The sequence below is a fragment of the Dicentrarchus labrax genome, unplaced genomic scaffold (genome assembly GCF_905237075.1).
Source record: "Dicentrarchus labrax unplaced genomic scaffold, dlabrax2021, whole genome shotgun sequence".
Taxonomy (NCBI): domain Eukaryota; kingdom Metazoa; phylum Chordata; class Actinopteri; family Moronidae; genus Dicentrarchus; species Dicentrarchus labrax.
The window spans coordinates 2125366-2147307 of NW_026136702.1; the positions used below are offsets into that span (position 1 = coordinate 2125366).

Genomic DNA, 21942 nt, shown 5'->3' on the forward strand with positions numbered 1-21942 from the left:
GTTCAAGAGGTGCTGCTCCCTTCATGTTCCCCCCTCAAAGTCCGGGTCACATTCACTCTCATCACCACATCCCACACTGAGGGTGATGACTAGCCAGCTGAGGAATTTAGCGGGCAGTGTGACAACGCCAGGAGGGTGACCAGGTATCCTTTTACCCCCCTCAAGCTGCTGACAGACACATCGGAGCAACATTACGCTTCTATTAAATGACATTTAAAAGTTTAATCAGCTCCAATGGCCGACTGTTAGCGAACAAGGGGGTCATTGTTTAAGTGGGTAATGGTGCTGGCAGCGTCGCTGTGTGTGTGTGTGTGTGTGTGTGTGTGTGTGGAAGTCGACCAAGAGCGCCGGCGGCCGCGATCAGGTGAGCTGGAGTGATTGATGGAAGCGAGCGCACTGCCAGGCCCAAGCTCCCGTTCGTACTGTGGCGTTACTCGGCCCCGGTGCTTGACAATGTCAGCCTCATAAAAGAGCCTCAGACTCAACAATGTGAGAATCATTCATATCATTAAACGGGGTCATCAGAGCTGCTCGTGGCTTTCACAGCAAAGGGACGCATTGTTTACGTTTGACCTTTTGCCCTTTTGTTATTCACAGCTTTATGATATTTTATACAGTAGTACAAAACCTTCCAAGGCATGTTTTTCAGAAATATAGTTATTCACTTTGTTGTTAAGAGTTAAAAGGTTGCTCAAGAAATAATCTGGCACATAAACTCCCCCTCCAAACCTTTAACCTGTGCATTTTACACAAACAGGACTTAACATGTTAATTAGAGAGCTTTGGATGTGCTGGCAGGTGTTTTTTAAAACTTTTTACGGGGTAAATGACGGGGGATAGAACCCGGGGAACATAGGTACGCTCCCGCTCATATCACATCTTAAAGTGGCACAGAGACTGGAGAAAGGGAAAGAGATAGCTTGGCTCCATCCAAAGAAAAGGAACAAAAGTCTCCTAAGAGCAACTATTAATAGCTAGTTAATAGCTAAGTTATAAATCTGTTTGTTTAATTTGTGGAAAAGCAACAAAAAACAACAAGTGTTTATGGAAGCTTAATTGTCAGACAGTTATTTTCCAGTTTTTGTACGTATTAGACAAATAATATATAATGTGTTAATTAGAGAGATTTAGAAGTGCTGGTAGGCTTTCTTTTCCTCCATTTCCAATCTTTATGCTAAGCTAAGATAGATAACTGTCTGTCAGACATGATATCAATCTTCTCATCTAATTCAAGAAACAAGAACAAGAAAGAAAATATGTACTTTCCCACAATGTGAAACTAGTCTTTGAACCATTCCCGCCTGTAAAAATTACATTCATGGATTTTATGATGATGCATTTGTATTATAGCCTATATCGACTGCGGTAGATGTCGTAGCCATAAGTATCAGCTGTAACCAGCGGATATAAAGTAAGTCTATGAAATTACTGTAAAAAGAAAAAAGGATTTTTACTGTAAAATCTTTGTAAAGTCATTGAGTCATGTCATGAGTATAAAGCTAATAATATAAGCTAGTTTTCTAAAGCATTTCTGAGAATATACTGCATTCAGTCCACACCTAAAGGCGATTCTCACAGCCCTTTGAATACATCCTCTTGTCAACGTGTGCATTGAACTCCGCTGGAACACTTTTGCCCCTCGGGGATGAACTATGTATACATCTAACCGTACCAGTCATTGTATTTATAAATGAGATTATGGAACCACATCTGATCCTCATAACCTCCATCATACCCCTCACCCGTCCATGACTCCCCGGCCTTGTTTGGACATCACAATGATGGTTTATGGTTTCCTTCTTGGCGCCCCGCACCGGCACCACCCAGCCCGTGCCCTCCACGTGCCCCTGTAGGGTTGGCATCAACACACACCGCCATGACGTGAATACCAGACACGCTTCATTCAACTTAAATGCTATTGTTATATATATATTATTGCTGTATTTTATTGTAATTTTTATTTTATTTTTAAGTCTACTTTATAATTTTTTTACTCCATTCTGTCTTATTATCGTCTTGTCATCCGTGAAGCACTTTGCACTACACTAAACTGTATGAAATGTGTAAATAAAGTTTGATTGATTGAGGAGTTTGGATTGACAGTGATGCACAGTATGCTAAATAACAGAGTAGGACTAGGAACGTTTATTTTACGTGTATTATCTTAACTGAAGTTAATGATATTGCGTCATTATCACCCTCATATACAAATCATACATCAGTAGTAGCCTAAGTTTACAGATAATCTATGATGATGAAGATATAGAAAAATAGAAATGCATAACTTTCCCAGCTCGGGTGTTATTAAGTTTGCACCCTGACTAATTAGATCCAATATGGCTGTGACTTATCCCACGACGCTCTTTTACAGCAACCATAAGCGTACAGTAAGAGCTCGAACACTTGACACTTGATGTGAGGGTTGGGGAGCAGACTTGTCTGGTGGTGCTCAGGTGTGGAAGTGAGAGCGTAACCAGAGCGACACGCCTGGGCGCTCTGACGTCACGATGACGCAGACATACTCAGTAAGATCATATGCATTCTGCTCATTGATCCCAGGTGAGTAAACTGTATATATATATATATCTGTGTGTGTGTGTGTGTGTGTGGTGACACTAGGTCCAGTGAACAGAGCTTCATCTGCCCGTTGTCATTCTGAGAGGCTTTGCAGCAGGCCGCTTCCTCCATTAATCTGTCTCCTTTTACCAGAGCTGTCAAAACCACGGCATGTGTGCGTGTGTGTGTGTGTGTGTTTAAGCATGTGTACTGTACCACACAGTGTGTTCGTGTACCCCCTCATTGTCTCTGTGTGTGTGTGTGTGTGCGTGTATTTGTGCATGTGTGAGCACACGATGTAATATTTCACTCCTTTACCCACAGGGATTAGACCATTCATCTCCCGAAGCCCCTGTGTAGGTGTCACACACAGTGCTAATGAGGAGAGGATGGAACAAGGGAGAGCCGGGCGAGCGAGGAGGGTAAAAAAGTAAAAATAGACTTTTGGGATGGCAGAAGAGATGGTGACAGTGATCGATAATTCCTGGCGCGAAAATCGAAGTATTGATGAATGAGGGAGTTTCAATGCCGGGAGCGATTAGAATGTGGGCGATTGTAAAAAAGACAGAGGAGGTGGGGATTAGTGCCCTGCAGGGAAGGAAATGGTTAGGAAATGTGTGTTTTTTTTGGTTGAGAGCAAAGGCAGGGACTCTTCCCATAACACAAATCAATTTACACCAGCCTGAGACATTGATTATAGCTGGCTCATACCTCACATGGTAACAACAGACATCAAACAGACACTGTCAAGCCTGTAAAACCACACAACGGGGGCATTATCTGCCTCTCACTGTGTGTGTGTGTGTGTGTGTGTGTGTGTGTGTGTGTGTCTTCTCTGTGTATGTGTGTTGTTCAGCAGACCAGATATCTCTCTCCGCTTCCCCAGTTACTCAAACAAGGGGATGGCTGCTAGGCAACCAAGCCACATCACATCACATCAGGCAGGCCGGGAGAGAGCGAGAGACATAGAGAGAGAGATAGGACGAGGAGAGAGAGAGAGAGAGAGAGAGAGAGAGATAGGAGGAGGAGGAGGCAGAAAACTGTGCTGGCAGTATTACATAAGCCGGCAGCCCAGTCCCACTGCTCACATTAATGTGGTTAGGCACTCGGAAGTGATGTCCATTAGTCACAAGTGACAAGGCAGGTGAAGACGCGGCATCCAGCAGTGATTTTTAAAAGCCATTGTTGTTTATGATGGAGAGAGCGTTACGAACAGATGAGTCAAAAAAACAACCCAAAAACACACACACACACACACACACACACACACACGTTATGAGCAGATGAGTCGCCTACTGTACCGTACAAACAGAACAAACAGAACAGGGACTCATAACACCCCAGAGGGATGGTCTAAAACAAACACACACACACACACGCACACACACACACACGCACATTCACATACATACAGTAGTAATGACATATGGAGTGATACACTGGAAGATAACGTGAGCTCTCATTTGAAGATTGGGGGGGGTTGTGTGTACATGAAAGCTGCGTCAATCAACATGATCATCAAATATACATCAAAGGCTAAGTGGAGCTGCTGCAGTGACTGACAGCCTATACATAATCAATGCATCTGCCTTTTCCACGTGCAACGGCATACATTCTATCGCAGGGTGTAACCAGCACATCTCTGCGATTTATGAGCCGTTAAAGCCAACGATTGTGTCACTCCATAGGAGACGTACACAGTTACAGTACTTACATGATAACGTTATTTTCTCTATACATCGCTCTGTTATCTGCATAAAGCTGAATCCCTTTGTTGCCTTTTATGCACAAATAGCATTGATATCCAATATTAATGCCCCTTTTTTTGCATGTAAATACTCAAAACTACGGGAAAAAATAGACATTTTCTGCAATTATTCATCTAATAATTAACTTCCTTATTAAGACTGGATGCTAAGAACATTCATATATAATATTTGGGGACAATCAGACATTTGAGATAATTGACAGAAAGTCACTGAGAGTGAAAAAGTAATATGTTACATGCATTGTTATTGAAAATATACCTCAGATTTTGAGACTTGTTCGCTTTCTTGCTGAAGGTTAGATGTGAAGACACGTTCATATCTGTTTGTTAAATATGATGGTACATCCAGGAATTGGTTAGCTTAGCTTAGCATAAAGACTGGAAACAGGGGGAAACAGCTAGCCTGGTTCTATCCTTCCTACTGTAACCTCTTCAGTTCACTAAGAGGTTTTAAAGGGGGTTATGTGACTTAAGGAGCTCCTGGCTGTAGCTTCATATTTAACATAAATGAGTGATTTTGATCTCTTCACGCTGTTAGCAGGAAAGTGAACAGGCCTTTTCCCAAAATGTCAAATTATAAGTTTTCAGGTGCAGTCAGCGATTCTGGAGAAACATGGTTGATATTTGAACAGCCATGTTTCAGAGTTCAGCATGTTAGCATGTGTCAGATTTACCATCCCACTCGCTCCCACTGGAAACCTTTTCCAGGCCAAAGTAGCCAAAGTAGTTTGGATTAGGATCTCTGACTGCACCTTTAAGGAACATTATTCCACCCAGCACTGCTTTCTCAGTGTATCTGCATCAGTGTGGTCGATTCCTTAAACCTGACCACCCCCACCCCAAGGCCCCATCAAAGCTCCCTGGGGATGATGGTGAAGGGCCGGATGGGGCAGGAAGCCTCCAGCTCCAAGGCTGTCAGGAAGCAGTCTGGGGCCTGGCTGGACCCCCGAGACTGCAGGGCCTCGCCCAGGCCGCTCCACGCCTCGTGCGATGTGCTGTGGACCTGAACCGCATCACGCAAGACCTTCTCCCCGAGGTGGACACGCCCAGTTTTCACCAGCAGGCGGCCCTGGATGGAGAGGAGGGATGAAAGAGAAGAAATGGAGTCCTGCATAATTTATACTACAAGTCAATTTCAGTCAATTGAAGGTATTGATAGAAGAAAATCAGATTTCTGGTGGATATCTCAGATACAAGTACATGCTGGTTTAAAATAAAAAAGTAAAGTGGAACAAAGCGCTATTTCATTTTCGGTTTTTAGAGAAAATCTACTTGATGAATTAGTTGTGTTAAATCTGAATTAACCTCTCTTTTGAGGTAAGTTACAGACTAAAAGTTGACCTATGGCACGCTCTCATTTTCACAATACAGAATAATGATATTACATTTTACTTCAGTACCTTGCCCCTAATATTTGTTGTTTTTTTTATCCTAAATATCTAGCATTAAAGCATTTTCCACGGCATGATAAGATCAAGTAAACAGATGGTGGCTTTTTACAAAAAAAAATCCAAATCTTGGATTATAATGCCTGCTGTCCTGTGGACTCGTTTAGCACGACAAAAAAACAAAACAGCAACAACAACCAACTGCTGCATTGACCACAGTCGTACTGGGATTGTACAACTGAAGGGAGAAAATCCACAAATCATGAGATTAGGAGCAGGCCTCTGCTGAAAGATGAGGCAGTATGTGAAGAGTCTGACACACAGTAATGAAAGTTGAAGCTGTATTCGGGTCAGAGGACAGACTGCAGAGGGAAAGGTTTGTGATTTTACTGGTTTCAAAGGTCCAGTGTGTAACGTTTATCTATCGGCAGAAATTAAATATAATATTCATAGGAGTGTTTTAATTAGTGTTTAATCACCTGAATATAAGAATCAGTGTGTTTTTGTTACCTTAGAATGAGTTGTTGTTTTTATTTACAGACTGAGTGGGTCCTCTTCTGCGGAGGCTGTTTGTTACGGCCAGCAGCCGTAGAACCGATGCCGACTGAGGACAACAGGAAATAAAGTACAGAGGTCGTTTTTTATTTTTGTTGGGTTTGTCTTCTAGCACCCGCTCGAAGAGTCACGTTAGCTACGCAAACTAAGGTAGCCAACAGCATCCAACATTACTGTTAACTTCTTTTAGCAACAAGTCTATCAGGACCTCGGTACCGCTGTCGTCAAACTGTCCGCAGTTAGTGGAGTTGAGGCAGAGCAGCCGGACGATCTTCGCTCTGTGTCGCTACAGACTGAAGATTGATTGATATTATTGGTTGAAATTGATTAGTTAATGCTTATGTAAGCAAGCGTCACATTTTGTTTTACAGGAAAGAAGAAAAAGACTGTTTTTTTTATATATAAAAATGTAGTTGAAGTTAAAGTTTTTTTTGCAATCAATACAAATCAATTACGGTCCATTGGAGGGGCAGAAAAAAAAAAAACTGGTACTAACAAGTTTACACAGTTTGTGCTAAATTGCCCAGAACATTCAAAAGACATTGGCGTGTTCCTTACAGAACATGTTATTCCAAAGTCTTCATTTGCAGTGGCATGTTGGGCAACTACTGCCCAGGGCTCTGGTGGGTTTGCATGCAATCTCCACACTCGCTGGTTTAATACTGTATGAACGTATACACACACACACACACACACACACACACACACACTGTGTATCTGTGTCGGGGAAGGAAGGGACGAGAACTGGCATTTCATGTAGACTGTATGGATATATAATCATCTAATAAATGGGTTGTTGGACCCGATGTGTAAAAAAAAGTACAAAGTGGCAGTATGTGAGAAAGAGAAGGATATCACGGGTGATATCTGTTGTCACCATGTTAAAGGTCACGCAGAACTTTGTGTCTCTTCGGCGCTCGGCTCAGTCGGGGTGCGTTGTGTTTGAGAGCCCGGCAGAAAAGGGCGTCACGCAACTGACCAACAGCATGGAGTCAAATCTGTCTCACACACACACACACACACACACACACACACACACACACACACACACACAAACTACAGTGTCACATGCACACTCAAGGTGACAACAGACAGCCACTCTTGCACAATATCATCCCCTCCCTTACTTTGACTATCTGTTACACACACACACAGACACACACACACACACACACACACACACACACACACACACACACACACACACACACACACACACACACACACACACACACACACACACACACACACTGAGCTGGCCTGAGGTCAGACAGACGAGTCTTGTTATGCAGTCTCTGCTCACAAGCTCCAGATTAATTGGGCTGAAATTCACATAGCTGTCCAGGGGCACTGATGCAACTTTCAATAAAAGCACACACACACACATGCACACTTTCTCCCTTCCTCCCTTTTCCTCCCTGCTGCTTTGAGGAAAACACAGAGGAAAGATCGAAAACTCCTGGGTACGGAGAAAACCTGTCACAGGAAGTACACATTGGGTTATGAGTGTGTGTATGCACGAGTGTGTGTGGGTGTTTGCTCGAGGTGTATGATGTATTCCTTGCCGATGGTTTGGTCACTAGCTACCGCATCTTACGTCTGCGTTCTTGTCTTCAGACTCACAGGGGTTACATTGTTCCAGTGTTTCTAGCATAAACACAGTCAGCTACTGGGCTAACACACACACACACACACACACACTTCCATCTGTGCCACATGTCAGTTATGCTGGTAACCATGGAAAAGTTGATCCTTCCAGGTCAGCAGCCCAATCAAATAAACACCACTGTATGTGCTGAGGTCGGATATAAACACAGGACAGGCCGAGACAAAGTGGGACAGGAAAGCACACACACACACACACACACACACACACACACACACACACACTCTTCATTTTTAGGAAATTTGTTTTTGAACGTTTGTTTACTTGACGGGACTAACAACAACATCTGCCATTAATTACAGAGCCGGTTACCCTAGTTTACCGGGGGGGGCAGCTCTGTTCAAAGTGAAAAAATAAACCTACTGAACCTCTAAAGCTGCCTTAATTACCTTAATCAGTTAGATAGTTTTATTAACCCTTTATTTTTAGTTTAGTGGTGAAAAGAGGTTCATTTGCTTTAATAGTACAAATACACAAATCCTGTTTTCCATTTCTTGTGACGCTGAGAAGATAAATGTTCTGGTTGTTCCGATGACATTTAAATTCAAATACTATCTGGAGTAAGTTTCTTCATTAAAATCAGTTTAGATGCAATTCTTTATGCTAAGCTAGGCTAACAACCAGGGTTTGAAGTACGGCGGCGCTCGGCTCTCCTGAAAGAGACACAAGTTCCCCAGAAAGCCAAAAAGAAATTTAGGGGAAGTTTTTGGTGCCACTGTTTTTTTCTGTCTAAAATGTATATATTCCAATAGTAAACAATATTAAAACATTTTGTGTTTTCTCCAATGTTATCAGTTTTCTCACTGTTATCTTACTGTTTCTCGACAGAGCAGTTAAAAGAACATTGCTCGGGTTAATCATTTCTTTATCTTTGCTGTCCCAAGATAAATATTGTCTGTATGAATTGAAATGTATTGACAGTATATCTTTGCACATTCATTCATGTAAGCTTGTGCAGGTATATACAGCCCTCCCACCCCCCAACACCCCAGAATATAGGGCTCCCCTGAAGCCACGGTGTAATCAAACACTTCCAACAACGTCCTGATTTCAGCTTTGTACCTCACTCACAGACATGACACTGACATTGATCTTCTTATCTCACTCTTGTAAAGAAATGTTGAACTATTCCTTTAAGTTAAGAGAAATTAAGAGAAAGATTTTGAGCTGGTACGAGAACAGAAAATGAGTAAGAACGACTCAGTAAGGAAGAAAACGTCTGAGAGAGTATCAGAGCGAGCAGATAGGAAAGGAAGTGAGTGAACAAATGTGCGTTCAAGAACATTTAGATTGCTACCAAGTGTTTTTCTGGCATTACACTGATAAAACTGGTATTGGTTTTGCTTTAATTACTCCCAGCCATCTGTCTCCAGTTTTACCTCAGCTGATCCCATCGAGCTTGGCAGCGCAGGTTTGCTTCTTGTCGTGCCATTAAAGCACAACTGAGCTGAGCTGAGCCAAACTGAGCGAGTGGGCAGCGGTTGTCTCCATCCATCTTTCAAGCTAAATTCAAGCTTAACTTTTGAAATGCTGCAAACGAATATACAGTTAATCAAATGTATTCCCATCAGCTAGATTGAAAAGAATGAAAAAAAAGGGCTTCCTGGATGTCACAAACAAACACACCCAACACAGATTTGATTATGGGATTGATTAGCATTGGGGAAATTAGTTTTTGTTCTTTGGTGTCAGCTGATATTCATATTTCATACTGTGCAACAACCTAAAGAGTACTTTGTAATACTCTAACGTACCAACTATAAGCAGCAACCGCAGATATTTATTTATGGGAATAATATTTATTGGGTAACTTCTTTATTACCAAAAACTTTATCTGCCTCCAGCGAGCATTAAAACTTTTCATTAGATCACGATTTGCATATAAATATAAATACATATACTAATGTATCAAGCAACATGCTGATGAACAGCTACAGTTCAGGCTTTAAACTGAATCCAGACTGAAGTGAAGAGACTGGAAATCTAACAACAAACACAAAACAATCAGTGACAAAATGCTCATTTGAATTAGTTCCCAGTAAAAAAAAAAAACAGCAGAGAAATGAACGTCTTCTAGACTGTGTGGAGACAGCTGAACTCTAAATTTAGACTTGCAATCTGCTGTTGTCAGCCATGCTGCCTACAGAGCTGAGGAGTTGTAACTGACCACACCGACTGGGAAATAAGAATAAAGTTATAAACAGTCATGTTGAGGTGCGAGGTTAGAAACTGTTCCAGTCTACAGATGGTTCGGTGTGTGCGTGGCACGGCTCAGGGCCATAATAATGCCAATATGGCAGCCAGAAAGCATCTTATGTCACCTAACTTGTAACCCAAGTCTGTTGAAACACACACATACAGAGTGTAACCCAGTGGCCTAATGCCCTGCCACTGAACCGGGAACATAGCCTTTACCTGAACCTTTAATCCCATCAGTGGTTCAAGCTGGGCAGACACGGGGAGGCAGCTGTATTTACCTTTCGGTACTGATCAACCCCTTAAAAGAGGATCTGTTGGCAGAAATGGAATATAATATTCATAGGTATGTTTTCATTAGTGTATTAATTAGCTGAAAATAAAAATCATTGTGTTTTTGTTACCTCAGAATGAGCTGAGCTCTTCTACAGTAGCCCAGAACAGACAAACCAAACACTGCCTCTAGATACGGCCTGGAGCCACCGTAGTTTCTCCTACACACTTTGTGGTGTAAGAAAACCAATCTTGACTTTTAATTTCTTTCTTTTCCTTCAAGACTTTTCTTATTTTGGATTTGGAATTCCATAGTTAGCCTATATGGAGACTCAAGACAAATATATTGAGATTCAGCAAAATAAACAGGAGAAGGCTGTAATGTAATGTTCCAACTCCTCATTGAAGCTATGTGATGTTTATATCTATCAATATATGATTATATAATGTGTTTTTATGGCTGCATCATTCCATCAAATGGAAATCCTGTGAATGTTTTGTGCATTTACACACATTCTCCTAAAATTAATCCTGATTTATTTGGTACCTTTGGACTAACATAGATGACAACAGAGATTGTTTCCAGAATATTTGGTCATTTTAATGAATTTCCAGGTGTTTCCAAGACTGGAAAACTAATATTTGATAACTCAGATCACCTGAACCTGGGTGCATATTTAGTCTGAAGCTCGACTTTTAGCAGGAAGATAAAACGTGAGTTTACCGGATGCAAAAAAGAACTGACTTGCAGCGATCTTTTTGCAAATTACATTCCCACATACATAAAGCAAGCTGTGGTTGACAAAAACAAGCACAGTGATGTTAATTGTACGTACAATGGACACTTCGGTAAAAACAAATAATTCTACTCGATTTGAATTGGGCTGTGGCCAAATTAATGTACACACTTGCCTGAAACCACTGCCTATATGATCGTTTGTAAGCAAGTGTTATCCTGTACAGCAAGGAGAACTCCTGGAAAATGTCCTGGAAAGGTCCTGGAAAATGATTTGTTAGAGAGAGAGTGGGAATCCTGATAAAGTGTGTCTAGAGTCAATTCTTGCATTGCAAAGTACATTCGATTAGATCAGTTCTATGAATATATAACAGTATAAAAGTCCACATGGCACACACACTGTATACACTCACATGGGAAGAACAGGAAGGGAAAAGAAGAAGAAGGAAGGAAGGAATGAAAGAAAGGAAAGGGGGTGATTCAGGAGCCACGGAGGAGAGGAAAAGGAAGAAAGCGAGGAAGGATGGGAGTGTGAGCGAGCGAGAAAGAGCTAAACTGGGAACAATGAATAGACAGAGAGAGGGAGAGAAAAAAAAGAGAGAGGTGTCAAAGAAAAAGGAAAAAATAAGTGAGCCCAGATGAGCCATACATAGCAACGGAGGCACCAGCCAACTCCCAATCGTCTCTCTGTTTCGCTCCTTCTCTCTCTCTCTCTCTCTCTCTCTCTCTCTCTCTCTCTCTCTCTCTCCTTGGTTATCAGAGGTCTTGCTCAATAGAATATATTTCCCTGGTTGCTAGGCAATCCCATAAAGCGGCGAGAACGTGCAAAGTGTTATAAATAATGTATTTGCATTATCTAATCAGCTGACAACCACCCCCATCCACACAGAGAGGAAAGAGAGAGAGAGAGAGAGACAGAAACAGAAACAGAGAGGGAGAGACAGAAAGAGAGAGAGAGAGAAAAGAGAGAGATGGGGGGCATTTGATAATTGGAACGCGATTAATTCAATGAGCACAAGTCCTCGTCCTTGAGTGTATGCATGCATATGTGAAGCAGTGTGTGAATGCGTTTCTGTTGGGAGAGGAGGAAAAGTAAAGAGTGTGTGTGTTAAGAATGTGTGTGTGTGTGTGTGTGTGTGTGTGTGTGCTGTGCGTGTGTGCGTGGCTGACTCAGAGCAGGAGGGATGAGATGTGGAGGATGTTGGGGAGTGGGTCAGATTCATTTCATACCATCGCCGGAAGCAAAGCTGGGCCGTGTTTCAGTATCAGCTACCCAATCGGGACGCACACACACACACACACACACACACACACACACACACACACACACACACACACACACACACATCAAGCAAACACTTACCATAATGAGGTTAACAGCATAGACAGACAAAATGTGGGAGAGCTGACATGGCTAATACCCTGATAGATGCTTCGGTTTAGCCTGTGGACTGTGACAACCAAGACGTTAAACTAGAAACCTGTAGCTTACACACACACACACACACACACACACACACACACACACACACACACACACACACACACACGCAGCATACCATAGTCCTATACTGGTTTCCCATACCACACCCTCATCCATCCAAAAATACTCTGAAACCAGCAGCTGACCAGAGCTGTGAGTCACTGTCTGATCACTGCATTACTCTCTCTTTAACACACACACACACACACACACACACACACAAAACCGTGTGGACACGGCCGAGGCTAATGTGTAGAGGTGGAGTAAAGTGGTGTGTGGTGAATAGGGGAAGATGGTGGTGGTGTGTTATTAAGAACCACACCGCAGGAGCTGCTGAGCTTCTGTACGGCTTCCAGTTATTCCCTTACTCACATTTCCCTTTCCTCGGCTAACTGTGGAGAAAATTACCAGTTCACTCCACTCGGGTGACGCTGTGCAATGCTTTGCTGCCTGTTCTGCTCTTATAAGACTGAATTTAACAGCTGATTACAAACTGTTTGGTTGTCAAGCACCAGAAAAACAGGCTTCAAGTGTTCAAAGAAAGAAGCTACAGCCAGCAGGAGACTCTCTTAGCTTAGCATAAAGACTTGGACGCAGGGGGAAACAGCTAGCATGGCCCTTTCCAAAGTTAAAATCCACCTCCTCACACCTCAGAGCTCACTAATTAACACGTTGTATCTTGTTTGTATAATGAGTGTACAGAATGTGAAAACAATTTGTGGTTTCAGAGTGGGTTCCCGAGTCGAACTTTTTCTTGAATAACACTTCCAGCGCCAAGAACTTCGGTTGCCTGGCAACCAAAGGAGAAGTCGCTGCTCCCGGCTGTCTTTTGCCAAGAAATGGCTGCAGCACGTAACTCCCAATAAAAACTCAAAAGGTCCATTTCTGTTTGCGTCTGCCAGTCTTTATGCTAAGCTAAGCTAAACTGCCTCCTGGCTCTTGCTTAACGCACAGATACGAGTTCTGGTGCGACGTTGTGGAATACATCAAGTCTTTAAATGTTACAGAAGTCAGGTTGGGACCTTTTTAACAGGGTTGAACGGACTGATGACAGAAATTTGCAGCGTCGTTATTTTAGCTCGTTTTATATTTTGTGTCACACGTGTGGAAACGAGGATTTGAACCCAAATGCAGACTAGCAGAGCAGCAGCAGGTGGTGGTGAAACATAAACTTACATAATGATGAGGCAATAGTCCAAAACAGTCGAATAAAAGTCAACAGGCAAAAAGAAACAGGAGTAAAGGAAGTAGACGGCACACAAGGAGGAGGAAAACTACAAAATAAAACAGGAAATAACCAAAGAAAATCCAAAATCACGACAAAATTGTGTTTTTATGTTGAATGTCACTTCATCTTTTGGATTTTTATTGTTGCCAACATATGTGAAAGTACAAAGTTCTTGACTGTTTGAGAAGGGATGTAATATCTGTGTGCCCCGTTTCACTGTTAACATCTGTTGTTGCTCACTTTTGCATTTCGTTGATGCCTCTGGGCCACCGTAGAAAAGTGGAAAATCAACAGTTGCAGATAAAACAGCATAAAAATAGTGTGCAGGTGAGGCAGGACCAAACTCCAAACTACAACACTGTGCCATGGACCAGGGTTAAATACAGCCAATACTCTTATATTCAGGTACAAGTTGTGTACAAAAAGTGTTTTTTTGTGTAAAAATAAACCTTAAATGTTTAAGTTATTATAAAATCTTGAAGAAATTGAGGAAAATATAACTTATTTGATTAGACCTGCGCTCTCCCAGTATTTCCTGTCTATATCTCCACTATAAGCTTCTCAAAAAAGGCCCAAATATACCTCAATAAAATGTATTTTTTAAGCTCTAGAGGCTTCACATTGATACTCATGATGATACTGCTTCCATAAAAAAAAAAAAATCCACAAAGAAACTCACTCAAGAATTTCATTGTGAAGCCACAGCAGGGGTACGTCGCCTTTTATCTGTTGCCCTAATAACACAAAAAAAGATCTTAAGGACATTCAAGGAAAGTACAGTATGTACTTTTGCAGAATAATAGCTCAAGTGTAAGAATATCAACCAAGAATATCATCAGAATTCCCCTTCAGGCAGAGCAGAATAAATGGGCCACCGGCACACAAAGTGTCCACAGCAGATACAGTATAAAAATAAATGCACAAAGCCACAGAGTAGCAGCAACTGTAGGTTGTATTCTGGCAGGCTGGTACAAGCCAGAAATATGGGCAGCGCTCCAAATAAAATGTCCCACACACTGTCCCACTTAGGCTCCATCACAATGCAAAGATGCAGCTATTTACCACACGGCTCCATTAGCGTCTGATAAATAATCCATACAGTATTCTGCAGAGCTGCGTTGTTTGTATTTGGGTCTATTAGTGTCATGTGAGTGCTTTTGTTTTAAAGGTCCAGAGTGTCGGATTTAGCGCCATCTAGCAGCGTAATTTCGGATCGCAGCTTCGGCAAATGCAGGAGCAACTTACGGTGGCCACAAAACACTACACCTATCCAGAGTCAGTGTTTGGTTTGTCCGTTCTGGGCTACTGTAGAAACATGGCGGTCCAACATGGCGCAGACTCCAGGGAAGGCGACCAGCAGCGTCTGTAGATAAAAACTTCTCATTCTAAGGTGACAAAACAACCAATCAGAGCCGAGAAAGAGAGTCGATTGTTGAGTCTCATTCATCTGTCTTCAAGCCTCCAACCTAAAGTGTCTTTATATCTATCTCGGCTCTGATTGGTTGTGTTCGTTCGGGTCCGGTGGATTCTTATGAATGCCATTAGGAGCACTAGGAGGAGCCACAGGAGCCTGATTCCTTTTTACAGATTATCTGTCTCATGAACTATTGTCGGGATATTTTTTATAAAAATGACCTACTGCAGCTTTAAATATAATCTCTAACTGCAGGGACTGTACGATGATACATTTGAACTTTACTCCCCCTGAACTGAATTATGCTCCTTTGCTCAGGCCGACTACTATGTGTCTTAATCCAAGTTCTTTTTACTCCAAAAACAAACTGTCCACATGTGCGCCAAATCCACGGAGGAAGGCACAAACACAATCGTTCCTAAACACATGCGCACGCACACTTTCAGACCGAGAACACATCTGCCCTGTAAGAGACCCAGAGTAGGACACTGCCAGCTGGCTCTGATTCAGCTTTTCACCCCCTGGGATTGGTTCTCCCACAGGCCAAATATGGAAGAGACGCGTACCTCCGTCTACCCCAATGGGACTGCACTGCGCTGCACACACACACACACACACACACACACACACACACACACACACACACACACACACACACACACACACACACACAGCTAAAGCGTGCAGCAGGAGCAAAAGCATTAGCCTTATGTGGTCACAGTAAAGTCAGAAGAGATATCAACCAGCACATCTATGGTCACTATGGAGACCGTAGACATTGTGTGTGTGTGTGTGTGTATAAGTGTGTGTGAGCGCGTGTCGGGCAGTGTGAGTCTTGGATTTGAGGAATATCCCTCTCTGGCCCCTTCACCATGACAACAGAGAAAGTTCAAAGGTCAGAGCAGCTATGGTTAATCCAGTGGATCATCTGGAAGGCAGACTGGGAGAGAGACTGAGCGAGGGAGTGGGTGGGAGTGGGCGAGAGAGGATCTTTATAGTGCGGAAGCCAGAGAGAGAGAGAGAGAGAGAGAGAGAGAGGATCCACTCGGATGAAAGAAATGTGGGGGAGTGATCAGCAGGGAGAAAGCGAGTCTTTGAGCAGTGTTTGTCATTCGCTGGTTGCGGACCAAAGTTTGTTTGTTTCTATTTTCTGAAATTTGCCCACAACGAATTAACACATCTCCAAATACGACTGAGCTATAATGTGATAATTAAGACCATAATGACCGCTGACACAGTGCAGCGCTGCACACGGGAGAGAATGGGTAATGATTATGAGCAGCTGTCACACCCACGCCCCGGCTCACCAGCTAATATTAGCAGCTAACAGCGAACTAGCCTAATCATTGTTGTTGAGTTTAACATTTAACATTTATGTGTCTTCTGCTTCCACCTTCTCCATATAGTTGAATAAACTAGTGCACAGCCTTTAAAAAACAGAAGGAGGGGTGTGTGCAGCTCTACCAGCACACCTGATTCATCCTAATGAGCTATTGATTATCTATTGATTAAACATGCCAGGATACACGAACGCTGCGATGAAGCATCCCAGATATTCCACCTGATATCGATTTTTGACTCCTCTCACAGCAAAGACAATGCTATCTGATTTATTTATAAACCTGTTTAGTTTGAAAATACCATTTTAAACTGAATAATACACTTTGTCCACAAATATATTCTGACTGAGAATATACATATTTCTTTTCTAAAATTGTTATTTATATATTTCTTACATTGATATATGCATCTTACATAAATGGTAATTTAATAGACTAATAAAGCATTTAAAATGTGTTTGTGTATCCATGCATGTTATGTGTGTGTGTGTGTGTGTGTGTGTGTGCATACTGACCACTGAACAGAATATTACATTAATTCTAATTTAATTTAGCAGCCTCTAACCGTTTCCAGTTCTCCCTCCAGCCTGCGACATGACGTAAAAACTTATAATATAATCTGCCCAATTTCTAATGGTTTCATATCAGTTTAAAGAACCCCTTTATATGCAGCTCAAATGAAAACACAAGTCCACTTTTAAAAATTGATTTTGTTTGGTGTAAAATAATGGAAAAAGGTCAAAGCTTCCCACAGATGCGTGCGAGTGGTTGATAAGCAGAGAGCCGGTTTCAGGCCTTTTTTAGTTGTTTGGCTGCAAACAACAAAGATTATATAAAATGATGATATAAAGTCAGTTATTTACTTCCTGTCTTGGGTCTTGTTTTCCTTCCCCTCACCTGTGTATTTAGTCTTTGAGTTTCTCTGTTTCATTCGTTAGTTCGTCCTCATTCACGTGTGTAGCATTCTTCCTGCTCCCTCTGGTTTCCTCTTGTTTTATGGACTACTCTTCCTCTGTTCTTGGGTTTTGCCTGTTGACTTTGATTTGATTGTTTCAACTCGCTGCCTCATGGACCTGTAACTTTTTCGTCATTAAACCATCTGAACTGCTCTTGTTCTACTGGTCTACATTTGGGTTCAAGTTCCTCGTGTACCGCAACTCAGCTTCTTCCACAACCGTGACAATCTTGTCTCCAAGGTCTTGCTCATGGTGGTACTGTTGGGTCTCTGTAAATAATGTTATAAAGAGTTCGGTCTAGACCTGCTCTATTTGAAAAGTGTCCTGAGATAACTTCTGTTATGAATTGGCGCTATACAAATAAAATTGAATTGAATTGAATTGAATTGAATAAAAATGTATATAAACAGCTGTTTGCAGTCTTGTAGTACTTGAACGTCCAGTGGCTCTCCTGTGAGATGACTATAGGTTCGCTTGTGATGAGCCAGACGCAGAATCGATTGACCGGTTAGATTTCTGTCCGACTCACTTTGGCGTCGAGAACACGCGAACATGAGATCGAGGCGGCTGCAGGTTTTAGAGCCAGGCTCTAGCGCCGCAGTTGCTGTCCATCACATTTTCCTAATTTTCTGTGTGAAATTAATATTTAACTGTAGCTTGTAGCTGTTTTTAATCTGTTAACAAACAGATCTTGTGTGGTTGATAATAATAATAAAGTTTATTTATATATTCAAACATTGTCTAAATACTACATGCAGCCTAAAGTTGATCTAACAGGATGTAAACATTTCTGTGACCTTCCTCTGTCGCCGAGGCACAAACCAATACCAGCAGTGGCCCCAAGCCAGTTTGAATCTGAAACCGCTACTCTAAAGTTTGAACTGTTTCTCACCATGTGCACAAGTATGCACTCTCCTGTGGGATGGATGGCCAGGGCCTCGTCATACAGGCCTTTGGCTTCGTCCAGTTGGCCCCGGAGCTCGGCCAGGCGGCCCCGCTGCACCAGCACAGAGTGCGAGTTGGGGAAGAGCGCACTGGCCTCGGCGATGCAGAACTGGGCCTCCTTTAGCCGGCCATCCGCCATGAACAACTCCCCTGAAGGAGGAAGAGGGAGAGAAAGGTGAGAGGGGAGAGGAGAGGAGAGGGAGGGATGGAGAGGTAAAGAGGGGGGAGAAAATGAGAGAACTGTATTAATCTGAGAGCGACAGATGACTTAACTGTGAGTTCAGCAGCATCATGTTAAAATGTAAACTGTGCAGCACTCAAATACAAACACAAAACACTACACTTGGATGGATCCACACACACACTCACACACAGATCGTGAAAGAGCGGGTGAAACGTAGTGCCTGGGAAGTCATGAAAGTCTTGCCTAAATATGGCCATCACATACTAAAGCTGCCTGCCTCCTTTCTTTGCTGCTGCTGGGAAGATGAGGACAAACCCCAGACACACACTCACACACACACACACACACACACACACACACACACAAAGAATCACGCCTACAAGCATGTCATTGTCCAATAAGACTAGACCCCAAGCCCCGCCCCTTGGGGCTGGAGAGGACCAATAACTGGACAGGATGCTGACGCAGGGGGCTGTCAATCATTCTGTGGACGCTGGGTCAACACCCAGAAAAAAACCCTGAGAAAGAAAGTCTCAAACACTGACAGCGCTGTGTGTTACAGGGAGAGACAGTGAACTGTGTTGTGCAAATATATTGTACACGCCGTCTGCTCCTGAGCGCCATGTGAACCCATGTGTGTGTTTGGTAGCGGATGTTTTGTTTGTTTACCTGTGTCTCATAGATGCACAGATGGGAAATACTTAGTGCGTGCATGCTACCTCTGTGAGATGAAAAAGAGCCATTTCCCAGCCTCGGGGTTCCTTTTCATAGCTCCACTTCGGGGAAAAAGGATTCGGCGAATGCTCTCTGGTTATGTAAGACCCTTCCCTGCTCCTCACCTGAGCTCTATCCGATCTGTGCGTGCATGTATGCATTCCTTGTATACGTTTGCAGGTATATGTGTGTGTGTGTGTGTGTTTGTAAGCTGAGTGTATCCACTTTAAAGAGATCTCTGAGTGTGTTTTTTTCCTATTAGGATGTGAGATTGAGAGAGGAAGTGACCGATGAGAAGAGGAATGCTGGGAAGGGGAGATTCGGGAGGCGAGAAGGGGGGTACAACTTGCTCAGACTTGAGTTAGGAGACACACCCAGTGGTCTCACACGTACACACACGTAGTTCAAAACAGCAGCGAGCATGTTTCTATTTTCTCAGCAGAGTTCAAAGGTTGGACATAGAGAATGACCCTCACATTACAGTAGGCCTCAGGGGACGTGACCCCCCCCCCCCATCCCCCATCCCGCACTGTAAGACATCGGTATGCTGGTTGCATCACCGCTTTTACTCTGTATGGATTCCCATTCCCATGCCTCACCCACTCCAGCTGAGTGGATGGATGGAGTGCTGTTTGTGCTGGAGCAACTCCTCTCCCTTCGTTTCAGCGCTCTGCTCTCCTGTGAACTTCCACAGGCAGACTGAGGCTGAAGGGGTGGAAGTAATAGCGGTATGCATCACTGCCATTCTGCCCTTAATAGCACAGCGGCCACATGTATGCAGGTACAGCGTGCACTGCTACAAACGGGATGCAGTCTTGAATGGGACCGAAATGGTTCTACCCACTAAATTGTTAAAGAGATAACAGAAAATAGCTGCAGTAATCACATTAAATTATGTAGCTTTACACAATAACAAGGTTACAAATCTATCTTGTTTCTATCTACATCCGTTATGTTACGACGCAGGGCTCTCCAGCCGTTCATATGTAGGTGACCTGAAGTGGATTTCTGTGGCTGCAGTGCTCAAAACGTGACAAAAATGTGTGCTCACGTTGTACCAAGCAAATAAACGATATCTTGCTCCCCAGAGAGACTGAAACTCAACTGAGCTTGTAAGCAGGTCAGTAAGCTGCACACAGCTTTCATAGTAGCATCTGCACAACACAGACGCCTGGGTGGGGAAGATTTTCATTCAAAAGTTGCCATCAGATATTCCAATTTATCTTCTAGTTTGATTTGAATTTATGTGATGAGGTAATTCCTATCCCACCCTACTGTGGCCATGAAAGGAAGGAAATATTTGACTGATACAGGATGCTTAATCACGAGTTTGTGTGGTCTAAGTGTTGATCCTTGAGGTTCCCCTAAGTGTGAACCTATAGGGACGTCACCCATTGGTTTGTGGAGAACCGTTTTTAAGACTTGAGTTTGGCTTTATGGTCATCGCCATGAGAGTGTTCATCATTCAGGAGGTTTCTACCGAAAGCCCAGTTATCCACAGAGGTCTCCTCCTCTCCAAAACAAACAGACCCGCTGATTAAAACCACTAAACACACTGAATAAAGCAGTTCCACCTTAAAAATCACTGCTTCTCCCACGCTGTTGGACAGACAAAGGACGTCCAGGAGGGGCTGCGAGCCGAGCTGCTGCTAACGTTAGCTCAGCTTGTTTCTCTGATAACTTAAGATCCAGACGTCCGATGACTAAAATCCTTCATCTGGTTCAAATCTAGAGTTAAAAAGCACCAAGATCTAAACAGTGGATGGTAACAATGTGGCTTCAGACTGGATCAACAGTCAATGTATGACAGCTTCTGGCAGACAACCACAACGCTGACGCAGGCACAAAGGGGATATGACGCCATCGACAGGCGACTGGTGAAACGCAGCGTTACCTGAATAAAATGACAGATTTCTCTGAGTTTCAACATTGTTGGAAACATTTGGGATAATGTAAGAACTCAACTCAACTACATACAGAACAGAAGCTAGAGTTTATAGACCTTTACAGCTGCTACCATTGCTGTTATATTTATTGCAGAAGTCTTTGAAATAAAAACAGGAGAACTGGAAAGCTTGAATTGTCTGAAATCAATATCATTTTGCACTTGCCAATGGGATTATTATTCATAAAGCTTAATAACACTGGGAAACACTAAACCGTGGAATCTGATTACTGTCGATCGCCAGTTTTCAAACAAAAGTTTCCTCTTAGAGCCAACTTCTTTTTCATCCTTGAGTCAATAAATATATACATACCTGTTCTCCCAGATCAACTGCAAATTAACTCACATGTAGCACATGCTGTGATTGCATGGTAATTGGCTGACCTGCACCCCAAACAAGAGTGGAAAAGAGAAAGTACATAGTCGTGTGTGCTGTTGTCTTACCAGCCTGCAGCCAAATGCGTTCCAGCGTGGCCCAGATATAGGTGGGTCCTTGGCGACGGATGGAGCTGATGTCTGACACCTCAGAGAGCGCCGCTTCCAGACGAGACGCCGCAACAGACGAAGGGCTCTGCGAACCTGTAAAAGCAAAGTG

General features: G+C 42.9%; 1 protein-coding gene across 1 annotated transcript in view; it reads right to left on the reverse strand.

The window, feature by feature from the left end:
• Positions 1-3722: 3722 nt before the first annotated feature.
• The window catches only part of ttc7a (tetratricopeptide repeat domain 7A), a 57145-nt gene continuing 38925 nt past the window's right edge, over positions 3723-21942 (reverse strand). Inside the window, exons 19-21 of the mRNA XM_051427875.1 lie at positions 21792-21926; positions 18452-18654; positions 3723-5393 (exon numbers count right to left, since the gene is read on the reverse strand). Of these exons, the coding sequence (XP_051283835.1) occupies positions 5175-5393; positions 18452-18654; positions 21792-21926 (557 nt within the window). The 3' untranslated portion in view covers positions 3723-5174. The remainder of the gene's footprint in view (positions 5394-18451; positions 18655-21791; positions 21927-21942) is intronic.